A 24,941-nucleotide genomic window follows, 5' to 3' on the forward strand; every position below is an offset into this window, starting at 1 on the left:
ACACCATAAAAGAAAACAACAATGCCAGAAAACCGCACAGAGATCCACATTCATCTCACAGAAAAGTAGATATATGTTATAACTCTCTTTGAGCTCTTTTTTCTGTTAGTTTTTGAAAAGGGGATTGGAAAAAAAAAAGAACGCAGGGAACATTTGGCTCACCTAAATCCCAGGGGGCCTGCCCACCTCGCCTCTCAGGGACCCAATGAGACACCTGTGGGGCAACGAGGCTCCCGAGCTGCTCTCTCAGTGGCCCCCCTCTCGGTCCCCCCTCCTTGGCTGCGGGCAGTCCTCCCATCTCCTTCAATTGTCCCATTGAGAGCAATGAGCCTCCTCCCACTGAGGCAGCGCTGGGCCAGACGAGGAGGGGAGGGGATGCGGGACCCATCCTGAGAGACCCATTCAGCCGCCAAAGAAGCTTCAGACAACCGTTTCCCCCTTACGTGTCCTTGGATAGTGTCCTTACATGTCCTTCTGTGTTCTTATATATCCTTCTGTGGCCCTATATGTCCTTATATGACCTTCTGTGGCCTTATATATCCTTGTGTCCTTACGTGTCCTTGAAAAGACACGGGCGCCTGTTGGAACTCACAATAAGGTTACTAAGTGATCGGTCATAAGTTGAGGAGAGCCTAAATTCAATGACCTTACAGGTAGTCCTTGATTTATGACCATAATTGACCCCAACATTCCCATTGCTAAGCTGAATGCAATGAAATTTCATTTTAATGAATGCCGATGAGTGGACATTCAACGTGACCATAAAGTTATTCTACTCTACTGCTCTATAACCTGTCCCGCTCCCTGCTGGACAACACCCCCCCCCCCACAATGGGGACTGCAAAGGCAAGCTGGCTTTGGATGGTTTTCCCAGAGTCCCACTTTGCATCCTGAATATTTTAAAAACAGTTTGCTCCGTTCGTGATTTGCATATCGGCAACGCCATGTATATATTCCCCCCCACACACAGACACTGTTGGGGGGATGGCGATGTGATTTACAAACCGTGCCATAAATAGATAAGAGCTCGGTGGGGGTCCTTTGCCAGATTGCCTCTGGTGCAGAGCTCACAGAGGACCCTGCCTCCAAAATGGTCCTTCCAGCAAAAATTTAAAAAAAAAATTGAATTGCAAGCTCCGGTAAACTCCGGCCTCATCAGCATAACGCAGCAGGGCTGAATTTGGGAGGATCGCAGCAAAAGTAACTTGGGCAGGAATTAGCACACTCGGCTTAATCTTATTTAAGAAGATGCCGGCTGCAAAAGCAAATAAACCCGGTTACTATGGTGCCGGGAAGCCATCCGTTGCAGGAGGATGAAACGCGGGGGGTGGGTGGGAAAGGGGGGCTTTCTGGATGCCAGCAGGCAAAATCTCCAGCCATCAAAGAGATCCACTTATTAGGTACCAATCTGGAAGTCTTTGGGAAGCAGCCCCGACTCGCAAGAAGGATCTGATCTCTCCAAGGGACCCTTTGAATCTTTGGGGGTGAAGATGGGCTCCTCCCTCCCAGCCCCGGACTGGTCAGTACCTCCGAAAAGGAGGAATCTCAAGCAATTTCAGAAATGGGAAATTAAGATTAAGGAGCTTTATCACTAGAGGCTTTCTAGAAGAGACTTGACTGCCATCTGTCAGAAATGGTGTAGGGTCTCCTGCTTGGGTGCGCGTGGGGTGGGGTGGGGGTTGGACTAGCTGACCTACAAGGTCCCTTCCAACTCGGTTAATCTGTAAAGGATGTTGAGACTCTAGAAAAGGTGCAGAGAAGAGCAACCAGGAGGATTAGGGGACTGGAGGCTAAAACATACAACGAACGGTTGCAGGAACTGGGCCTGGCTAGTCTAGTGAAGAGAAGGACCAGGGGAGACAGGATAGTATCTTCCAATATTTGAGGGGCTGCCACAGAGAGGGGAGGGGGTAGCACCTGAAAGCCAGAGAAGGAAGAATGGATGGAAACTGACCAAGGAGAGATTCAACCTGGAAATAAGGAAGAATTTCCTGACAGTGAGAACCATCAGCCAATGGAACAGAAGTTGCCTTCAGAAGTTGTGGGAGCTTCATCCCTGAAGGCTTTCAAGAAGAGACTGGACTGCCATCGGTCAGAGATGCTGTAGGGTCTCCTGCTTGGGCGGGGATGGGGGTTGGACTAGATGACCTCCAAGGTCCCTTCCAACTCTAGTTATTCTGTTGAAGATGCTGGCTGCTGGCCTGCTGGGAGGGAAGTTAATTGGCCATTGCCAGGGAGGGCATTTTTGCAGACCTGGTGCGCACAAGAGGGGGAATCCTTGGTGAGAGGCAAGGAAAGTAGGAAGGGGCCCATTCGTTTCCAGAAGGGACAGAGACAGCTGGCAACTCAAAACACAGAGAGGAAGGGGAGGGGGCCCACGGTGTTCTCTGAACCTCTTTTCTTGCACATGTCTCCATTGCCCGAACTAGGTGGGTGCACCCATGATGTTATGTAGTTTGGGTACATCTGCAAGAAAATCATCAAAGCTCAGAGAGCACCCAGGACCCCACAATCCTCTTCCTCCTCCTCTCCACAATCCCCCTTCTTTTCTAGCACTGATGATGTTCCCTAGTTGGGTCATGAAGCGTCTGCAGAAAACCCCCAGAGCCTCTTTCTTTCTCTGAGGATGTTGGGCAGCTAAAAAATAAAGAATATAAATAAATAAACAAACAACCTTAGAGAGCACTAATGACCCTCCCCAGTCGTCCTCCTCCCCTCCACAATCTCCCCTCCCTTCTAGCACTGATGATGTTCCCTAGTTGGGTCATGAAACATCTGCAAAAAAACAACCCAGCTCAGAGAGCACCCTCTTCCTCGTCCTTTCCACAAACCCCCCTCCCTTCTAGCACTGATGATGTTCCCTAGTTGGGTCATGAAGTGTCTGCATGAAAACAACCAAGTTCAGACAGCACCAAGGACTCCGCAGTCCTCCTCCACCTCTTCACCCCACTCCCTTCTGGAACTGATAATGTTACTTAGTTGGGTAATGAAATGCCTGCAAGAAAACAACCAAGCTGAGGGAGCATCGAGGACCCCATCATTCCACTCTGAACCACAAATAATCTCTTTGATTGGAGAAGAAAATAATGTTTTCCGTGTCTGGAAAACTTGGCTTGGGAGGGGGAATAAGGGGGAGAAGACCCCACCCAGCAAAAGATTGGATTTATAGTTCTGAGGCAGCGCTAGAACTATACTTGCTAGCTTTACAGAACAGATGAGGTTCTCATGTTTAGAGAAGCCCTGGACGGCCCAGCCCCAAGGTTAGGAGAGATTAGGGGAGCTGAGGCTACAACATATAAAGAACGGTTGCAGGAATTGGGTCTGTCTAGTTGCATGAAAAGAAGGATCAGGGGAGACATGGGAGCAGTCTTCCGATATCTCGGGAGGCTGCCATAAAGAAGAGGGGATCAACAGAGGCATAGAATCAAGATCACGTGAAGAGTTAAGGCCACACTTGGAATATTTGCATCCAGTTTTGGTTGCCACGATGTAAAAAAGATGTGGAGACTCTAGAAAGAGTGCAGAGAAGAGCAACCAAGATGATGAGGGGGCTGGAGGAGGCTGAAATGTACAAAGAACGGTTGCAGGAACTGAGGGTGTTTAGATTAATGAAAAGAAGGACTTCGATACTTGAGGGGCTGCCACAAAAAAGAGGGGGTCAACCTGTTCCCCGAAGCACCTTAAGGAAGGAGAAGAAGCAACGGATGGAAACCAACCAAGGAGAGATGCAACTAAGAACCCAGAACTAAGGAGACATTCCCTGACAAGTGAGGACAATTAACCAGTGGAACTGCTTGCCTCCAGAAGTTGTGAATCCGTCACTGGAGGTTTTTAAGAAGAGATTGGACAGTCTGGGATGGACTAGAAGACCTCCAAGGTCCCTTCCGGCTCCATCCTGATTGACCTCTACTCCTGGTGACCGACTCAGACTGGATCCTGGAAGAGAAAGCCCTGAACTAGCCGGGTTGGCTATGACCCCTCAGTCCCAGGGTATCGTCAGAAAGCAGAGCTCGGAAGGCTGGGCACAGCATTTCCGGTCCAGGTAGCTACAATCGTTAAGCATCAGCTCAGGCCATCTGCCAGGGCTTTCTCTGGCATTGCCAAGTGGATGGATCCTCCCTCCCTCCGGACAGCACCAGGTGTGCCAGGCATGGTTATTGTGTTTTCTGCTGCTGCTGCTGCTGCAGACAGCAACACTCGGGGCTGAACTCAGAGGCAGGTTGCCCAGCCCAGCCAGAGCCAAGACTGGCACCGAAGGAAGGAAGGAAGGAAGGAAGGAAGGAAGGAAGGAAGGAAGGCGGCTGTTTGATTAAGCAGAGCCCAGATTAAATGTTTGAAGAGAGAAGAGAGATCGGAGAGAGAAAAAGCAATTATGGAGGGAAGAGAGTATTTGTAGTTCAGGGCTGAACTGTGGGGTCTTTGGTGCTGAGCTTGGCTGCTTTCGTGTAAAAGTTTGATTCCCCCCCAACTAGGTAACATCATCAGTGCTGGAAGGGAGAGTGGAGGAAAAGAGGAGGAGGAGGAGGATGACTGGTTTTCTTGGAGCATGGTTGTTTTTTTCCCCAGACATTTCAGGACCCAACTAGATAACATCATCAGGGCTAAAAGGGAGTAAGATTTAGGGGGAAGGGAGAAGAGGAAGAGGAGAAGAAGAAAGAGAAGGAGAAGGAAGAGAGGAGGAGGAGGAAAAGGAGGAGGAGGAGGGGAAGGGGAAGGAAGAGGAGGAGGTCGACTATTATGGGGTCCTTAGTGGCTGTTTTCTCACGGATATTTCACGACCCAACTAAGTAACGCCATCAGTGCTAGAAGGGATTGCAAATCCACCAGAAATCCTACGCCTCCCTCCAGCCGGGTCCCTCAGCTGAATGCAGAGTCTCCCTGCAAGCCCCGTCCTGCAGGGACAGCAAATCCCAGCGAGCAGCCATAGAATTGGATGCCCTCCAGTAAATCAATTTCCAATTTCGGAGAAGAAGCTTTAAGAGGAACTGAAAGGCCAGGAAGCCCAGAGGCTTCCTTTCCCCCCCACCCCAATTCAAGGATAGGACCAACGTGAGGCCACAGAGACTTGAAAGAGGCCTGAATAAATGCAATCTCCCCCCTGCCCCCACCCCACACAAATAATCCCCTCGCTGCAGGAGCGTTTCACTTCCAAAGCGGGTAGAAAAAATTATGAGGAAAATCAATTTTCGTTCTCCATACAAACGGCTGGGGGGAAAAATGAGGGTGATGAAATACGGCGCAGTATTACATTTTATAATGTCTTCCCTGCCATATGCAAATTATATCAGGAGTACTTAGAATTAAATGAGAGGGCAATCAATAATGGCAAAAGCGCCCTGTCCAAAACAAAAAGAAAAAAATCCTAAAGAAATAATGAAAGGTGAAAAATGAATGTTTTCCCTCGGGATTAGAAGTGGAAGGGGGAAAAAACACCAATAGAAGAAAATATTTATAGCTCGCGACTGAACTGTGCTCTCTGAGCCTGGTTGTTTCCTTGTAGACATTTCATGACCCAACTAAGTAACAGCATCAAAGCTACAAGAGAGGTGGAGGGGGTTGCAGGGAGGAAGAGGAGGACTGCAGGATCCTTGATGCTCTCTGAGCTTGGCTGTTTTCTTGTAGATGTTTCATGACCCAGCTAGGTAAACACTACTAGTGCTAGAATGGAGTGGAATGTGAAGAGAGGAGGAGGAGGAGGAGGAGGAGGAGGAGGAGGAGGAGGAGGAAACAAGTAACCCCCCCCCAGTTCAATCCTGAACCACCAGCATTTTCTTTCTTCTGTTAGTGCTTTCATTGTTTTATGGCTAAGGTGGGATTTGAACTCCCCGTCTCCCGATTTCTAGCTTGGTGCCTTAACTACTAGACCAGAAATCTCCAATCTTGGCACTTGTCCAACCTTGGCTCCTTTAAGACTTGGGGACTTCGATTCCCAGAATTCCTCAGCCAGCACTGCTGCCTCGGGAATTCTGGGGCCTGAAGTCCAGAGGTTGTAAAGTTGCCAATTTGGGAAACCATGGTTTAAAGCTAGCTCTCTGTGCAAGCCCAGCTGGCTTCGCTCTTGACCCAGGATCTGCTAGCCAGGCCCAGGTTCCAGGGATACCCTAATTTTTTTAAAAAAAATTGCATTTATATCCCGCCCTTCTCCGCAGACTCAGGGCAGCTTACACTGTGTCAAGCAATAGTCTTCATCCATTTGTATATTATATATAAAGTCAACTTATTGCCCCCAACAATCTGGGTCCTCATTTTATCTACCTTATAAAGGATGGAAGGCTGAGTCAACCTTGGGCCTGGTGGGACTTGAACCTGCAATATTGTAAGCAGTTGCTGTTAATAACAGACTGCATTAGCCTGTTGAGTCACCAGAAATTGCAAGGTTTGTTGGAAATCAATGTAGCCGTGTTTCTTTTAAGGGACAATTCCCCCTCCTTCCCAAGGCTGGCTAAGGCTTTAACCAGCTTGCTTCTCTCCCCAGCCCACCCCCTGAAATGCAGATGACAAATGGGCATTTGCAAGCATTGAACTCCAGGCAGTGGGTGAAGAAATGGATCAGAACGCTGTTATAAAAACATTAGTTAGATTTAGGAAGGCTGCCTTGGGCTGCAAAGAGGGGAGGTTTTGTAGCAGGAGGGGAGGAAATGAGGAGTTCGTGGCAGATCTGTAGAAGAGGCTGCCCGGGTGGGGCGGGGTAGCCAGAAGACCCCACGGAGGAGCCACAAGCACTGCAGTCTCACAAAAGTGTTTCAGGTTGGCACCACAAACCGTGTGTGTGTGTGTGTGTGTGTGTGTGTGTGTGTGTGTGAGAGAGAGAGAGAGAGAGAGAGAGAGAGAGAGAGAGGAGGGGGGATTATTTCAAAAACTGCAAAGGCGCATTTATTTACCTAACCTGCTAACCGAACTGGAACAAGCCCAGGTTTGCTTAACACATTAAGCCGTAAAACATGGCTTGTGAACCGCACTGCCTCAGTGGTAAGCCAAGGCCAAGGTGCGCAAACCAGGGTGGGTAAAAAAATCAATTTTAAAAAAAAATCAAAAAAATAGTTTTTTTTTAATTTTTATCAAATTTATTTGAATAGGATGCTTTTGGAGTAAAAATCTATCTAAAGATAGTTTTCTATTTAAGATACATTAATAATTTAGTTTATTGAGCATGAAATGGAGCTTAGTTATGTAGCATGAGGCTCTATATTCTGCAATGTTTACATTTTTGGTAAACTTATTCAAGGAATCCAAGCTCTGCAAGCTGAGATAATATGCACTGCATCGATGCATTCATACATTCACACGGTTGCAGGAACTGGGTATGTCTGGTTTAATGAAAAGAACAACTGGGGGAGACATGATAGCAGTCTTCCAATATCTCAGGGGCTGCCCCAAAGAAGAGGGAGTCAAGCTATTCTCCAAAGCACCTGAGAGCAGGACAAAAAGCAATGGGTGGAAACTCATCAAGAAGAGAATCAACTTAGAACTAAGGAGAAATTTCCTGACAGTTAGAACAATTAACCAGTGGAACGACTTGCCTGCAGAAGTTGTGAATGCTCTAACACTGGAAGTTTTTAAGAAGATGTTGGATAACCATCTGACTGAGATGGTGTAGGGTTTCCTGCCTGGGCAGGGGGTTGGACTAGAAGGCCTCCAAGGTCCCTTCGAAGTCTGTTAGTCTAATTTCACAATAAACCATGAGATAGATAAATCATAAAACGAAGTTCAGGAATATTCCTTTATCCCATTGTTTTGCAAGTCTAATGTACACTACAAACTGTATGATTGTTCGAAGAGAAATGCATCTGTACCACCAGACTCTAAGTGTGAGAAGGAAGGGCAAGCAGTAAAAAAACGAAAGTGAAACCTTCTAAGCCGCTTATAAATATATTAAAGCGCACCTGTCATTTCAGATCCATCATGGCGGCAGCAGCACCTGTTAGCGGGCATCCACTCACCTGCCGCCTGCCATGTCCCTCACCTTATTGTGTCCCTGCCGCATCACCAGCCGTCCCATTAAAGTGACTGGGATGGCCGGTGAGTCAACAGCGGGTCAGAGGAGGAGCCTCTGTGGAGCAGAGATGAGAGTTGCTCTTTAAAAATGATGACTTAAATCGACTTGATTTAAATCAAGCCTTTCTACTAGTGATTTAAATCGTGATTTAAATCGACTGGATTTAAATCAAATCCACCCTGGTGCAAACCGTCTTGATGTCCTCCTCAGAGCTCAGCATCCACAGGCACCTCTTAGGCTTGTATCTGCTAAACAATTTCCACACCTGAGTTTTTTTGAAAAAGTGGGAGGGGGGTCGAAGGAAGATTGGCAGTGCGGGAAGAAGAGCAAGTTCAAATCACTGCAACTTTTCTAGAAACTTCGGAACAATCGTGAATGTCAACATTATACAGAAGTGGAATCCTTGGTGCTCTATGACTCGGATTGTTTTCCTTGCAGACGTTTCATGACCCAGCTAGGGAGCATCATCATCATCAATGCTGGTTTGCAAACTCCCCTCCCTTCTAGCACTGATGCTGTTCCCTAGTGGGGTCATGAAATATTTGCAAAAAAAATAATAAAAAAATCACGCAGCTCAGAGCACAGCAAGGACCACACTAGTCCTCTTCCTCCACCTCCTCTCCACAAGACCTTCTCCCTTCTAGCACTGATGATGTTCCCTAGTTCGATCATGAAACGTCTACAAGAAAACCACCCAGCTCCGAGTGCACCAAGGACCTCACAGTCCTCCTCCTCCTCCTCCTCTCCACAAGACCTTCTCCCTTCTAGCACTGATGCTGCTACCTAACTGGGTCATGAAACGTCTGCAAGGAAGCCCCCCGGCTCAGAGAGCACCAAGGGCCCCACAATCCAATCCTTTAGCTACACGGATTCCGTTACGCTAAAATCTCCCGTTAGATACAGCCGTTTCTTTTGAAACTCTTTAAAAACATCCTAGAGGATCCTTCAGATTCTGAAACGGATGAATTTTCTAGCACAGAATTTTTTTCCCCTCTTTAATTCATCTCAGCAAATTGTGAAGAAGCCATGATAAAAATTACCTCCTCTTCGCTGCTTATAATAAAACTGCAACATTTCCAAAACTGTGCTGCTAAAGACTCTCTACCAATTGATGGGGGGGGGCATTTTGCCCCCTTAATCAATGCTTCTGCCCCAATAATGGCAGCCAGTTTAGGACGATCTGGAATCAGGCCGGCAAGGAAACTGGAGAAACTGCTGAACAATTTTTCACCATTGCATTCCCTGTCTATATTCCCCTCAGGCATATAAATTGTTGCAATAAAATCAATTTGGTTCTCATTTGTTTTCAGAAAATACCAGAAGGCTCAAGTGCAGCTTCCATTACAGCCAGGCTGGCATTTCAAATGTGGAAAATTGGCAAAATAAAGACAAAAGGCTTTGAAAAAACTCTACAAAACGGACAAATCGCTCATCATAAATTACTTATATTCATACCGGATGTATCTTCTCCAGTAGATTACCCCTTCTCTGTACAAATATCACATTGGACAGAAATACAGAATATGGATATTGATGATGCCTGCATTTCGAGGAGGGGTTCCATAGTCACACATCATTAGCATTATAGGTACTTCTAGATACTCTCTTTTTATCTTGGAGGGACCCCAGACGCAAAGCTTGGAGGAGGACCAGAAGCATGCGAGAAAAAGACAAGGAATGCCTCAAAGACTCCAAATTAGCAATGGATTTTTTTATCCGTCAAGCAGGAAAAAAACTGACACGCTGCTATATTTCAGCTTAACTTGCTTTCCTTCGTAAGAGGAACTGTAATTATTACAGATAATTAGAACAAGCAGGACACGGGAGAAATACACTGGCTCAGCCATTAAAGCGATCCTCACGGTGTTATTGCTGGGATGAAATGAGAGACCTTCAGCTCCAGACTGGAAGCAAATAAGAGAGGCCTGGAAGCCGAACAAGATCAAATACCTATATAATTCAACGGTGAAAAAAGTAAGGTTCTACATTTAGGCAAGAAAACCAAAATGCATCGATACCATATATGTGGTACCTTGCTCAATAGTAGTAACTGTGAGAGGGATCTTGGAGTCCTAGTGGATAACCATTTAGATATGAGCCAGCCGTGTGCAGCAGCTTCCAAAAAAGCCAACACAGTTCTGGGCTGCATAAACAGAGGGATAGAATCAAGATCACGTGAAGTGTTAGTACCGCTTTATAATGCCTTGGGAATGCCACACTTGGAATATTGCATCCAGTTTTGGTTGCCGCGATGTAAAAAAGATGTTGAGACTCTAGAAAGATTGCAGAGAAGAACAACAAAGATGATTAGAGGACTGGAGGCTGAAACATATGAAGAACGGTTGCAGGAACTGGGTATGTCTAGTTTAATAAAAAGAAGGACTAGGAGAGACATGATAGCAGTCTTCCAGTATCTCAGGAGCTGCCACAAAGAAGAGGGAGTCAAACTATTCTCCAAAGCACCTGAGGGTAGAACAAGAAGCAATGGGTGGAAACTGATCAAAGAAAGAAGCAACTTAGAACTAAGGAGAAATTTCCTGACAGTTAGAACAATCAATAAACGGAACAACTTGCCTGCAGAAGTTGTGAATGCTCCAACACTGGAAATTTTTAAAATGAGACTGGATAGCCATTTGTCTGAAGTGGTGCAGGGTTTCCTGCCTAAGCAGGGGGTTGGACTAGAAGACCTCCCAGGTCCCTTCCAACTCTGTTATTCTATATTTTATATAATAATCAAATGCACACCCCTTGCCTCCTACCGCTTCCCTTTTCAAGACCTTAGAATACAGGCAATCCTCAGCTTATGGCCACAATTTATTTATTTATTTATTTATTATTTACATTTCTATACCGCCCTTCTCCGAAGACTCAGGGCGGTTTACAGCCAAGTTAAAAAGACATATACAAAAATTAAAACACAATATTTGAAATTTAAAAATCTGAAACCATAAGGCCGAATATTAAAATAAGAAGTAATAAAACCACTTAATTAAAAATTACCCTTAGGCCAACCCTAGTGGTTGAAACAAAAAAGTCTTGAGTTCACGCTTAAAGGCCCGGAGGTCGGGAAGAAGGCGTAGCCACAGAGGCAGTTTGTTCCATAGGGTAGGTGCCCCCACAGAGAAGGCTCTTCCCCTGGGGGCCGCCAGCCGACATTGTTTAACTGACAGCACCCCGAGGAGACCCCCCTGTGGGAGCGCACAGGTCGATGGGAGGCTATTGGCGGCAGTAGGCAGTCCCGTAAGTAACCTGGTCCCATGCCATGAAGCGCTTTAAAGGTGATCACCAACACCTTTATTGAGCTCAACAGTTCTGTTGTTAAGTGAGACAGTTGTTAAAGTGAATTTTGCCCGTTTTACAACTTGCCACGATCATTAAGCAAATCAGTGAAGCTAGTAATGCCGTTGTTAAGTGGATCTGGATTCCCCATCAACTTGGCTTGTCAGGTCGCAGAAGGAGATGACGTGACCCGGGGGGGGGGGGACACGGCAATGCAACCGTTGTAAATATGAGTCAGTTGCCAAAACCTGAGTTTTGATCACGTGACCCAGAGGAGGCTACAACGGTTGTGAGCATCTATGGAGGTTCTCCGTCATCCAGGTGATGATTGTCCCAAAGGCGGTTTTTCAAGAGGCAACTGGACTTTCTGGTGTTTCACTTCTCATCCAAGAAGCTTCTTCAGCTCTGACTGGTGGGAATCGAAGGATTTATACTCCTTGCAGGCAGCTGGTCATTTGCTTTTTTTAAACATCGTTGAGGCTGCTTGGAGGTTTATCTGTGTCCTCAGGGTCACCTGAGTAGTGGAAATAGGTGTGGAGCCTTCTCCACGCCTATTTGCATGACAACATCCGGCAGCCCAGAAGGCTCCACACCCATTTGCACCACTCAGGTGACCCCGAGGACACAGATAAACCTCCAAGTGGCCTCAACAACTCTCGAAAAGGATGCAAATGACCAGCTGCCTGCAATGAATATAAATCCTTCCCTTCACCACCATCCAATCAGAGCTGAAGAAGCTTCTGGGATGAGAAGCGAAACGTCTTCTAAGAAAAAACAAGAAAGCCCAGTTGCCTCCTGAAAAAGCACCTTTGGGACAACTGAAAAAAAGTAACTGATGACCATTTTTCACACTTAATGGTCATAAGTTACTTTTCAGTGCCGTTGTAACTTCTAATGGTCATTAAATGAATAATTCCATCAACACTGTCAGACTATTTACTGAATCTGCACTACTATTAATCGTTTCATAGTTCCCATCACCCATCTCTTTCCACTTATGACTGTATGACTATAACTTGTTGCTGGCAATCCTTATGATTTATATTGATATATTGATCATCATTTGTGTTGTAAATGTTGTACCTTGATGAACGTATCTTTTCTTTTATGTACACTGAGAGCATATGCACCAAGACAAATTCCTTGTGTGTCCAATCACACTTGGCCAATAAAAAATTCTATTCTATTCTATTCTATTCTATTCTATTCTATTCTATTCTATTCTATTCTATTCTATTCTATTCTAAGTCGAGAACTACCTATATAATCAAATCTATGCCTAACATCTCCTCCCGCTTCCATTTTCAAGGCCTTGGAAGATTAAGTAGAGAGCAGGAAGTCTCTCTGTAAATGTAGTCCTCGATTTACAACAGTTCATTTAGTGATCGTTCAAAGTTACGACAACACTGGAAATGATGATTTATGACCATTTTCCAGTTACGATCCTTGCAGCCTCCCCGTGGTCATGTGACTTACATTCAGATGCTTGGCAACTGACTCACATTTATGACGGCTGCAGTGTCCTGGGAGTCACGCGATCCCCTTTTGTGACCTTCTGATAAGCAAAGTCAATGAGGGAAGCTAGATTCGCTTAACAATCGTGTTACTCATTTCATAACTGCAGGGATTCACTTAACAAATGTGACAAGAAAAATCGTAAAAAAGGGGCAAAAGTCACTTAACAAATGTCTCACTTAATATAAACTTTGGGCTCCACGGTGGTCATCAGTCGAGGACTCCCTGTATAACAGAGGTGCCCTGTTGTCCTGGTAAACAAATGAGGATTGAACTGCAAAGCCCAAGTCTGAAAAACCTTCAGTGTCATTCTAAAATACAGGGTTCTGGGTTCAAGTCGCAGGAAGAAAAGCCCATCAGCACAGCAGCCAAAGCTCATCGGAGGTTAGGACAGTCCGGTGCCCAAGTGACCCAAAGCAGAGAGGGGGGGGGGGCATGGCTTAACTAGATTTACTGGCTCTGTTGAACCACTTCCCCGGGATGCTTAGGTGGGCTCTCCCAAAGGAAGGACTCCCACCACCGCCCCTCCCCCAGGATGGATTCAGCCAACTCCACCTTCTCTTAAACCCTTTGGATTCTGAAGCAATGATCGTTCTAAAATGCCATTATTAAAAGTGAAGAACAAAATCAGATTCAACACAAATATGCAGAAACCCATTCAACGTGCATGTCAACTTCGCAATCGGGTGGGTGTTTGTGTACTCTGTGTGTGTGTGTGTGTGTAGAAGGCGGTGGACTAGGCCACTTGCAAAGGAGCAGGGTCTGTCTTCTTTCTTTGCCCTGCCGATCTGAATGGAACAGGGGGTGAAATTGGGGGGAGGGGGGAAGGAGATACCTTCCTCCTCCTCAAAGGGGTTGGGGGCACACGGGGAGAGACAGCTTCCAGGTCAGGAAGCTAGGAAGGGTCCTGAAAGCCATGAAGGAGGAGCCCCTTGCACCGGTGATACCAATGGGGACAGGAAAGGTTTGCAAGAAAACCCCCAAGCTCAGAGAGACCCAAGGACCCCACACTCCTCCTCCTCCTCTCCCCAAGCCTTTCTTCCTTCTAGCACTGATGATGTCCCCTAGTTGGGCCATGAAATGTCTGCAAGAAAACAAGGGAGCACCAAGGACCCCACAGTCCTCCTCCTCCTCTCTGCAAATTCCCCTCCCTTCTAGCACTGATGATGTTCCCTAGTTCAGTAATTAAATGTCTACAAGAAAACCACCCAGCTCAGAGAGCCCCAAGGACATTCCCTCCCCCCCCGCCCCCGTCTTTTTCCTCCTCCTCCTCTCTCTCTCTCTCTTTCTCAACCTCTTTCTTCTTCTTCTCTTTTGTTTTTCTCTTTCTCTCTGCAAATCCCACTCCTTTCTAGTACTAGGAGGTGAGATGTCTGCAAAAAAGCCACCAAGCTCAGAGAGACCCCAAGGACCCCACAGTTGCCATCCCCCTCCCCCTCCCCTTCTTCTTCCCTTCTAGCACCGATGATGTTCCCTAGTTAGGTCATGAAATGTCTACAAAACACCCACCCAGCTCAGAGAACCCCAAGGACCCCACAGTCCTCCTCCTTTCCCTACTCTTTCCTCCTCCTCTGCAAACCCCTCTCTCTTCTAGCACTGAAGACATTCACTAGTTGGGTCATGAAACATCTGCAAGAAAACCACCAGGCTCAGAGAGCCCCAAGGACCCCACAGTCCTCCTCCTCCTTCCCCTTTATCCTTCCCCCTTTCCCCCCCCCTCCTCCTCCTCTTCTTAACATAACATAACATAACAACAGAGTTCGAAGGGACCTTGGAGGCCTTCTAGTCCAACCCCCTGCCTAGGCAGGAACCCTACACTATTTCAGACAGATGGTTATCCAACATTTTCTTAAAAATTTCCAGTGTTGGAGCATTCACAACTTCTGAAGGCAAGTCGTTCCACTTATTGATTGTTCTAACTGTCAGGAAATTTCTCCTTAGTTCTAAGTTGCTTCTTTCTTTGATCAGTTTCCAGCCATTGCTTCTTGTTCTACCCTCAGGTGCTTTGGAGAATAGCTTGACTCCCTCTTCTTTGGGGCAGCCCCTGAGATACTGGAACACTGCTATCGTGTCTCCCCTAGTCCTTCTTTTTATTAAACTAGACATACCCAGTTCCTGCAACCGTTCTTCATATGTTTTAGCCTCCAGTCCCCTAATCATCTTTGTTGCTCTTCTCTGCACTCTTTCTAGAGTCTCCACATCTTTTTTACATCGTGGCGACCAAAACTGGATGCAATATTCCAAGTGTGGCCTTACCAAGGCATTATAAAGTGGCACTAACACTTTTCCTTGTTTCCCTTTTCCTCCTCCTCCTCTCTGCAAACCCCACTCATCACTAACACTGATGATGTCAACCTAGCTGAGTCATGAAAGATCTTCAGAACAATAACCAAGCTCAGAGAGCACCATCGTCCTCCTCCTCCTGCTCCCACACCTAACTCCCTTCTAAGCACTGATCAAGTAACCTGGTGGGGTCATGAAAGGTCTGCCAAAAAAACAACAACAACAAGAGAGCCCTAAGGAGCCTCCAGTCCGCCTCCTCTTCCTCCTTCTCTCTCAACCGCCCTCTTCTTCTTCTCCTCTTCTCTTCTCTTTCTCTCTACAAACCCCACACTCCTTTCTACCACTGGAACGGCTGACGTTCCCTAGTCAGGTCATGAAGCGTCTGCATAAAAGCTCAGAGAGTCCCAAGGACCCCCAAATGCACACACCCCCCCGGGCCAGTCAGCCTGGGCCGGGGTCTCCCACACGACCCCCCCACCCTGCCCTTCCTGGGCCCATCCAGTCAACCAAAACGTATCATTGAACAGGGGTCTCCAACCTGGGCCGCTTTAAGCCTGGCGGACTTCAACTCCCAGAATTCCCCCAGCCAGCTTTGCTGGCTGGGGGATTCTGGGAGTTGAAGTCCCAGGCTTAAAGCGGCCCAGGTTGGAGACCCCTGTGACTTAGAACATTTTCATAAGATGTATTATAACAAATATTATTAATGTATTTCATAAAACGCATTTAATAAATATAATAATATATTATTATAAATAAAACCGAGTTTAAAAACCTGCCTTTCGGTTAAGCCCAGCCAGGGGGGAGGGGAGGGGGGGAGCAGAGCAAAACAGGGGGGGGCTGGGAGGGGAGATGACCCCCCCTCCCGCATTTCAGTTACAAAAGGGGAGGGGGAGGATGGGGGTCGCCATGTTGCCCCTTTTCCTCCTGTGGGGCCCCCCCCATCCCCACCGACCCGTTAGGCTTTGCCGGGGATGGGAGACCACCAGGCGATCCCCCTCACCCAAAAAAAACGCCAGCTGGCCCTCCAGCTCCCCCAATTTCTAGTGGCGGGGAGTCCCACCGGCTGCCCCGAGAGCGGCTTGCCGCGGCCCCGCTGGACTACAACTCCCATCGGCCCCGCCGGCCGAGGCCTCACAACAACAACAACAACCAGCATCCCCGCACTGGGAAACCCCCCCAAAAAACCAGGCCAGGACCCCCCCCCACATCTCCTCACCTGGTAACTGAGCAGCTCCCCCACGTCCATGGCCGCCGCTCCTGCCGCCGGCTGTCGCGAAAGGTCGCGCGCGTTACCGTAAAGCGCTCTGCCCATCCACTCACTCTCTCACACACACCCCCAAGCAGGATCTGCCGCCGTAAAGCACGGCACCGCCCGCTGGGAGGTCCCCGCCGCCGTAAAGCTCCGCCAAGAGCGGCCGGCCCGTAAATACGGCAATAGGAGCGCAGAGGGGCTTGTGGGGCGCTGTAGTTCGCCGATTAGAAGCGCAGTCCAGATTTGGCAGGAGGCGGAGTGGGGCTGAGCGGGGGTGGGGGGAGCGGCTGGTGGGATTTTGGGGTGTTCTTCCTGCCGCCCCACCTGGAGGGTGCAGAAATGTATATATTGAGAAATCGCAGCTTACTAAGAATAGAATAGAATAAAAGAGTCGGAAGGGACCTTGGAGGTCTTCTAGTCCAACCCCCAACTCAGGCAGGAGACCCTATGCCATTTCAGACAAAATGGTCGTCCAACCTCTTCTTAAAAACTTCCAGTGTTGGAGCGTTTACAATTTCTGGAGGCAAGTTGTTCCACTGGTTAATTGCTCCTTGCCCCCCACTCTTCACCACCACCACCACCACCACCCCCGCAAGCCGGACCTGATGGAAGGCCTGAAAAGGCTGCTCCTATATCGACGCCCCCCCCAGCCCCCATCTGGGTCTGCCCAGCCCTTCCCTGGACACTTAGCTCAGTTTGTACACCAGACACAGATAGAAGAGAAAGGCACACAAAGCATGTGTATACACACAGCCGCCTTCTACCCAGGCACTCACTGACTCACCCATCTGTGCACACACACACACACCCTTCTACCCATACACACATGCATGTCTACACACACTCATCTACATTCACCCATCTACAGAATTCTACATACACACACACTCTTCTATACACACCCACACATGACTACTTGCACATGTCTACACATGTACTCAGCTATCTACTCACCTATCTGCACACACACACGTCTACACAAACACACTCCCACACATATTATATAATATAATACTCTATTGACCTCACCCCATTCCTAAGAGGTCTGTAAGGGGCGTGCATAAGAGCACAAGCGTGCCAACCGTTCCTGTCCTGTTGTTTCCTTTCGTTATATCCAATTAATATAGTCATTACATACTTATGCTCATATATATGCTTATATATTATATAGTTATTTTCATGCTTATGCTTATATATACTGTTGTGACAAATAAAATAAATAAATAAATAAATATCCACAAGTTTACACACGCGCATCTACACACTACAGCCTTTTAAGCCAGTGGTGGAATTCAATTTTGTTTACTATTGGTTCTGTGGGTGTGGCTTGGTGGGCGTGGGAGGGGAAGGGTATTGCAAAATCTCCATTCCCACCCCACTTGGGGGCCAGGTAGAGGTGGCATTTGCCAATTCTCCGAACTACTCAAAATTTCCGCTACTGGTTCCCTAGAACCTGTCAGAACCTGCTGAGTTGCACCCCTGCTTTAAATAAATTGGAGGTCATCTAGTCCAACCCCCCGCCCAAGCAGGAGACCCTACACCATTTCTGACAGATGACTGTCCAGTCTCTTCTTGAAAGCTTCCAGTGATGAAGCTCCCACAACTTCTGAGCTTCTGAACAACTTGTACACATGCACAAATGCACACACACCTTTCTTCCAAATATCTCCAGTGAGTTTGTCTGACGGTTGGAACCTGCCTGCTCTGACCTCGGCTTCCTGAGACAGTAACAATCACGTGCTTAGTCCCAAAAACCCTCCTTATTTCAACGCCTGTGAATTATATTCATTCACAGCCCGTGATGAGTCCCAAGCAGTCTGTGAATAGTCCGACAGAAGTCTGCCACAGTCTTTTGGGATAAGGCTGATAAGCACCCACCTTTATCTCCCTTGAAACGCTGCCGAATACCTTTGCAAGGCCACACGGAGCACAGTCTCAAAACGGAGCTTCAGAGTTTAAACCAACCAGATCGAACAAAGTTGCTTCCTGGAAAGGCTCATGTCCCTTTACTCCATCTTTATGTCTTATGGAAGGGGCCAATCATCTCCAAGCCTTACTCCCGAGTTGCCCCTTTTAACATAACATAACATAACAACAGAGTTGGAAGGGACCTTGGAGGCCTTCTAGTCCAACCCCCTGCCTAGGCAGGAACCCTACACCATCTCAGTCAGATGGTTATCCAACATTTTCTTAAAAATTTCCAGTGTTGGAGCATTCACAACTTCTGCAGGCAAGTCGTTCCACTTATTAATTGTTCTAACTGTCAGGAAATTTCTCCTTAGTTCTAAGTTGCTTCTTTCCTTGATCAGTTTCCACCCATTGCTTCTTGTTCTACCCTCAGGTGCTTTGGAGAACAGCCCGACTCCCTCTTCTTTGTGGCAACCCCTGAGATATTGGAACACAGCTATCATGTCTCCCCTAGTCCTTCTTTTTATTAAACTAGACATACCCAGTTCCTGCAATCGTTCTTCATATGTTTTAGCCTCCAGTCCTCTAATCATCTTTGTTGCTCTTCTCTGCACTCTTTCTAGAGTCTCAACATCTTTTTTACATCGTGGAGACCAAAACTGGATGCAATATTCCAAGTGTGGCCTTACCAAGACATTATAAAGTGGCACTAACACTTCACGTGATCTTGATGTGTTTTGTTTTAACTCTTCTTGCCTTCTGGCAGCTCTGTGCATACGCAGACTGGGAACAGGCTCCCCCTGTTCCTCTGTCTCGCTGATGTCAGAATCTGGAGGCTCCGGAGTCAGCAAATAACTCCCAGAAGGCCCTGGCCCCCTCTCAGCCTCCGACACAGAGCCCTCATCCGAGCCTTCCCCAGACTCCAGGACTGGCCCCTGTTCCTCCCCAGCCTCTCCACTGTCCGACTCCACTGCCAGCTCCACAGGCTGCCGGCGGACCACAACACTGGCCTGGGTTTCCACCTGTTCCAAGGGCTGGACCATCTATCCATGATGGGTTCCGGAAGAGCATAAAAGCCCCTTCAAAAGAGACCCCGAGGGGGCTGCTCACCGCTGGAGGTGGCTGATGGTGGATGAAGTACCCAAGTCTTAAAATTGCCAAGGTTGGACCTCCTCCCCACAGGCTTAGACCCACATTTTTCAATTTTAAGAGGTGTGGACCTCAATTCTGCCTGGGGAATTCTGGGAGTTGAAGTCCAAACCTCTTAAAATCATTCAGGTTGGGAAACACTGGCTTAGATCATGATGTAGCCATTGCAGAATATTCTTCTTCTTTCCCTGGCTGTGTTCCACAATATCCCAAACCTACAATTGGAGAATGGATTAGTAAAGTATCAAATTTAGCAGAAATGGCAAAAATTTCTGCCTACTTGAAAGATTGTACACAAGAAAAATATATTTTGGAATGGAGGAAGTGGATTGATTATATTCAAAATAAGTATCAGATTAAAAAATATCAATTAGTTTTTGAGTGAAGTTAGGAATTGCTATGTATTAGTTTAAGAAAGAAGGGAATTGATAGTGTGATGGTGTGAAATGGAATATGCTTTATGTTATATTTTAGATTATGTTTGTTAGTTACAATACCCTGTATTCTGTTCTGGGAAGTCTCGGGGGGGGGGGAGGAGGGGGGAAATGGGGGGGGAAGGGGAAGACTATAAATTGATTGGTTGCCATTGTACAGGAATAATGGTAGAATTAAACAAGTTGGAGGTGTACTGCTCGGTAACCACTCCCGAAGGGAAAGGGTAATGTATCTTTAAGAGTTGTGGAGGGAAAACTGAGCGGGAAAAAGCACGTTGCTGATTGGATGAAGCCTCTGGCTAAACTGTATATAAAGAGAGGGTTTTCCCAGCCCGGGTTGCTGGGTTCACCATATAGTAAAGAGCTGTTGTCACTATCCTGGTCTCCTGCCTCGTTATTGCCCGAATCTAACACTGGCGACGAGGATGGGATCTCGAGGCTAAGAGCGCCAGGAAAAAAGCTGAAGTCACCAGGAAGACGCGAACCCAGCAAACAAGGGGCGGAAAGCAGCGATGTCCAGCTACACACCGCCAGCGCCATTCGACCCAGCTAAGGAAAAATGGGGTCATACATGGCTCGTTTGAGTGTTTCCTCGTGACGAACTTCAAGGAGTCTCAGACAACAGGAAGCGGCGTATTTCCTGAGCCACTGCGGTCCAGAGGTTTTCGACACTGCAGAATCGTTGGCGGAGCCAACGCCGGTACAATCGGTGCCGTGGCAGACTCTACAGACCCTATTGAAAGCCCAATATGCACCAACGCCGTCCAAGTATGTACAGCAGTGCAATTCAGGGGCGTGGGCAGCAAGAGGCGAGTCCATCAGCGTATACATGGCAGCCCTGAGGAAAGCCACGAACCATTGTGAGTTCCGAGACTTGGAAGAGGCATTGCTGGAGCAACTCATCCGTGGGGTCAGGGACATCCGTTTGCGGGCGGCTGCTGTCTAAAAGCAACCTAACGCTGGCAAACGCCTGGATGAAGCCAGGGCTCACGAGATGTCTACCCAAGCGGAAACCCTACAAAAGCAGGTCGCACCAACGGCTGGTGCGAAATCAACCCCGGTCCACAATGAAGAGGTCCAGGCCGAGTCGGACGGTGAGGAGGAGGAAGGAGTCTTCCACACGGGAGGCGGAGAAAGAAGACCGGGGTGACTGCGCGAGTTGTGGAGGGCAACACCAACGACAACAATGCAAATTCAAGGATGCAACTTGTCGGCGGTGCGAAAGGAAGGGCACTTAGCACAGGTCTGTCGAGCACCCCAACCTTCCGCCAAAATTCAAACTGACCAACCAGAGCGGAACGCGAAGCAGCCCGTGATTGGTCAATTCAAAAGAGGCGCGAAGTTGAATCAGACTGTCGTGAGAGTGGGTCACGCAACAACACGCCTAGAAAAAAAAATCTTTACGAAAGCAAAGATTGAGGGGGTGCCGTGCCGATTGGAGGTGGACACCGGCTCAGCGATCACGATCATGTCCTGGGACACCCTCGTGAAAGCCTTACCCGCCATCGCAAAGCGCAAGCTGAAAACACAGAAATTAAAGGTACAAGACTACCAAGGAAATCGCATCCCTGTTCGAGGGGTAACGTCCGTCCACGTCGAGTATGGACAATACAAGAAAACTCTGCCCATCACCATAGTCGATGGGACCCTGCCAAGCTTGTTGGGACTGGATTGGTTCCGAGCATTGGGCATGGGAGTGACTGGAATCTTCAGAAACGAAGTCAACCTCAAAGACGCACTCATGAAGGAATTTGGGGACGTTTTCAGAGACTGCCTGGGCAAGTACACGGGGACCCCTATTTCTTTTAACTTAGACCCCCAAGTTGCCCCTATCCGTCTAAAGGCTAGGAGGGTCCCGTTCGCCCTAAAGCCCAGGATTGACCGAACTGGACAAGCTAGTAAACCAGGGAATTCTAGTGCCAGTTGACCATGCTAAGTGGGAGACCCTATAGTCACCCCAGTCAAACCGGACGGGTCGGTCCGGATTTGCGCTGACTACAAGGCAACGCTTAACAAAGCGTTGCAAAGAGTGCTTACCCGTCGGTGGTACAGCACTTACTGCACTCAATGGGGCAAGGGCAAGTTTTGCCAAGCTAGACTTGGCCCAAGCCTATCAACAGCTGCCCGTAGATAGCAGCACAGCCGAAGCGCAGACAATTGTGACTCACAGAGGGGCTTTTAAGTGTACCCGGTTACAGTTTGGGGTTAGTGTGGCTCCAGGGTTATTTCAGAACCTAATGGAGCGGCTATTGCAGGCACTACCAGGGTGGTACCATACTTTGACGATGTACTGGTATCCGCTGAGAATCTAGAGGAATTAGGGGTAAGGCTGCGAAAAGTTTTGGGCATTTTCCGGTCTGCCGGTCTCACAGTTAAACTGAACAAATGCCAGATCGGGGTTGAATCTGTGGAATTCCTGGGCTACCGGATAGACAGGGAAGGGATTCACCCCACTGAGAGCAAGGTACGGGCCATCAGGAAGGCCCCGGTGCCAAAGAACAAAACAGAGTTGCAGGCATTCTTAGGTCTGGTCAATTTCTACGCGGTATTCTTAAGGAATAAGGCAACAGTAGCCGAGCCGCTTCATAAACTACTAGCAAAGACGGCTGCATGGTCTTGGGGAAAGGCGGAAGCTAGGGCATTCGAAGGGGTAAAGAATCTCCTATCGAGTGATAGCCTCCTTATCCAATACAATGGCACGCTGCCATTAGTGTTAAGCTGCGATGCATCTCCCTATGGGGTGGGGGCTGTGCTCAGCCACAGGTTGCCAAATGGCACAGAAGCCCCTATTGCATACTACTCCCGAACCATGTCATCAACTGAAAGGAATTATAGCCAGCTTGATAAGGAAGCCTTGGCTATAGTCTCAGGAGTAAAGAAATTCCATGAATATGTATTTGGTCGTGATTTCGAAATCATCACGGACCATAGACCTTGCTAGGCCTGTTGGCAGGCGATCGCCCAACGCCCGTGGCACTTTCGCCCAGACTGACCAGATGGACTATCTTCTAGCGGCGTATTCTTACAAATTACTACACCGGCCAGGGAAGGAATTAGGGCATGCAGACGCCCTGAGCAGATGCCCGTTACCAGAGACTATCGAAGACCCCACTCCGGGGACACCAGTTCTGCTAATTGACTCTTTGGACTCTGGCCCAGTCACATCCAAAGAGGTGGCTCGGCTTCAGATAAGGACATTACAATAAGGACTGTAATTGGTTGGGTACAAGAGGTTGGCTACCGCGGCGTTTTAAAGAATTTGTAAAAAAACGTGGGGAACTCTCAGCTCAAGGGGGGTGCCTGCTATGGGGGGATCGAGTGGTGATCCCGGAGAAATTGAGGAAAAAGGTATTGGAGCTCCTTCACGAAGGCCACCCAGGGATCGTGAGAATGAAGGGTCTAGCGAGAAGCTATGTGTGGTGGCCCTTAATGGACACGGAAATTGCTGAAAGGGTAGGGAAATGCCAGGCCTGCCAGGAGTCCAGACCGCTACCCCAATGGCCCCGATTCGGGAATGGGAGAGACCCCAGGGCCCTTGGTCTAGGATCCATATCGATTTTGCCGGCCCTTCCACGGCCAAACCTTTCTGGTAGTAGTCGATGCCTACTCCAAATGGCTGGAAATCATTCTCATGAGATCCATGACAGCCGAGGCCGTGATTTCAGTCCTACGGCACCTATTTGTAACCCACGGGTTGCCCGACACTTTAGTCTCCGATAACGGCCCGCAATTCACGGCAACCCAGTTTGAGGGTACTTGGCAGAGGAGGGCATCCGACATGTCCTCTCGGCGCCTTTCCACCCTGCGACGAACGGCCTTGCAGAACGCTTCGTCGGAGCGCAAAGGAAGCATTGTCCAGAATCAGGCCAGGCGATTGGCAAACAAAATCGATACATTCCTAGCAGTCCAACACAGAACCCCTGTGTAACAACTGGCCGCAGCCCGGCAGAGCTATTAATGGGTCGGAAGCTTAGGTGCCCACTAGACCGTTTAAACCCAAACTACACACCAGACGGTTACAAAGGGCACACGGTAAAACAAGAGGGATGGCAATAGGCGACCTAGTGTGGGCACACAACTACAGCGAGGCCCGACCTGGTTAGCAGGAAAATCCTAGAGATAACAGGACCAAAATCATATCTAGTAGAGATAGAGGATGGCCGGGTATGGAAGCGCCACATAGACCAAATAAGGAAACGCATAACGGTAAATCAGAATCAGATGAAACAGGCCCTGACTATCAATGTTTGAATCCACAGCTGACTCAAACCCGGGCAAACGCGGGACTTATCTGAGTTCCTGGAGGTCCAGCGACGCCAACCGGTTCCTCCTGAAAACAGCAGGGACGACTCTGCAAATAATCCAGGGCCGGATGGCCTAGAGGAGGAGCTGAGAGGAATAAACAGTCCCTCCGGTCAGCTCGACTCACTCCCAGAAATTGAATTGCGCAGGTCCGAAAGAGTCAGGAGACGCCCAGTCTACTTGCGTGATTACGTTGAAAAATAAGATGTTAATTCTATGTAAATATTGGTAAAGTGCTTTCTGGGAGGGAAGGAGTGTAATGTATCTTTAAGAGTTGTGGAGGGAAAACTGAGCGGGAAAAAGCACGTTGCTGATTGGATGAAGCCTCTGGCTAAACTGTATATAAAGAGAGGGTTTTCCCAGCACTGGTTGCTGGGTTCACCATATAGTAAAGAGCTGTTGTCACTATCCTGGTCTCCTGCCTCGTTATTGCCCGAATCTAACAGAAAGGGTAAGGAAAGAGGAGTAAAGAAGGAAGAAAGTAGGTAGGCAGGTAGGTAGGTAGGAAAGAAGGGAGGGAGAAGAAAGGATAGGAGGAGGAGAAGAAGGAGAAGATAGAGGGTTAGAAAGGATGGTAGTGAGAAGTGGGAAAGAGGAGGGGAAGTAGGAAAGCGAAGAGAAGGATGGTGGGGAAAGTCGAAGAAGGATGAGAAGGGTAGAAAGGATTAAGGGAGGGAGTGGCGGTCGAGCAGCCCTGATTGAGTATAATTTGAGTATAGGATTGATTGTTGGATGACTGATTGTATTGTACACTGGTCAAATTGTGGGAATTATTATGGAAAATAAAAATTTTGCCATAAAAAAATATATATCCCAAATCCAG

The 24,941-nt window shown here is 48.0% G+C and overlaps 1 protein-coding gene across 1 annotated transcript in view; it reads right to left on the bottom strand.

The window, feature by feature from the left end:
• CTNNBL1 (catenin beta like 1) overlaps positions 1-16,444 on the bottom strand; it is a 96,151-nt gene extending 79,707 nt beyond the window's left edge. Inside the window, exon 1 of the mRNA XM_058175295.1 lies at positions 16,290-16,444. Coding sequence (XP_058031278.1) covers positions 16,290-16,385 — 96 coding nt within the window. The 5' untranslated portion in view covers positions 16,386-16,444. The remainder of the gene's footprint in view (positions 1-16,289) is intronic.
• Positions 16,445-24,941: the final 8,497 nt, after the last annotated feature.

The sequence above is a fragment of the Ahaetulla prasina genome, chromosome 3, assembly GCF_028640845.1.
Source record: "Ahaetulla prasina isolate Xishuangbanna chromosome 3, ASM2864084v1, whole genome shotgun sequence".
NCBI classification, from domain to species: domain Eukaryota; kingdom Metazoa; phylum Chordata; class Lepidosauria; order Squamata; family Colubridae; genus Ahaetulla; species Ahaetulla prasina.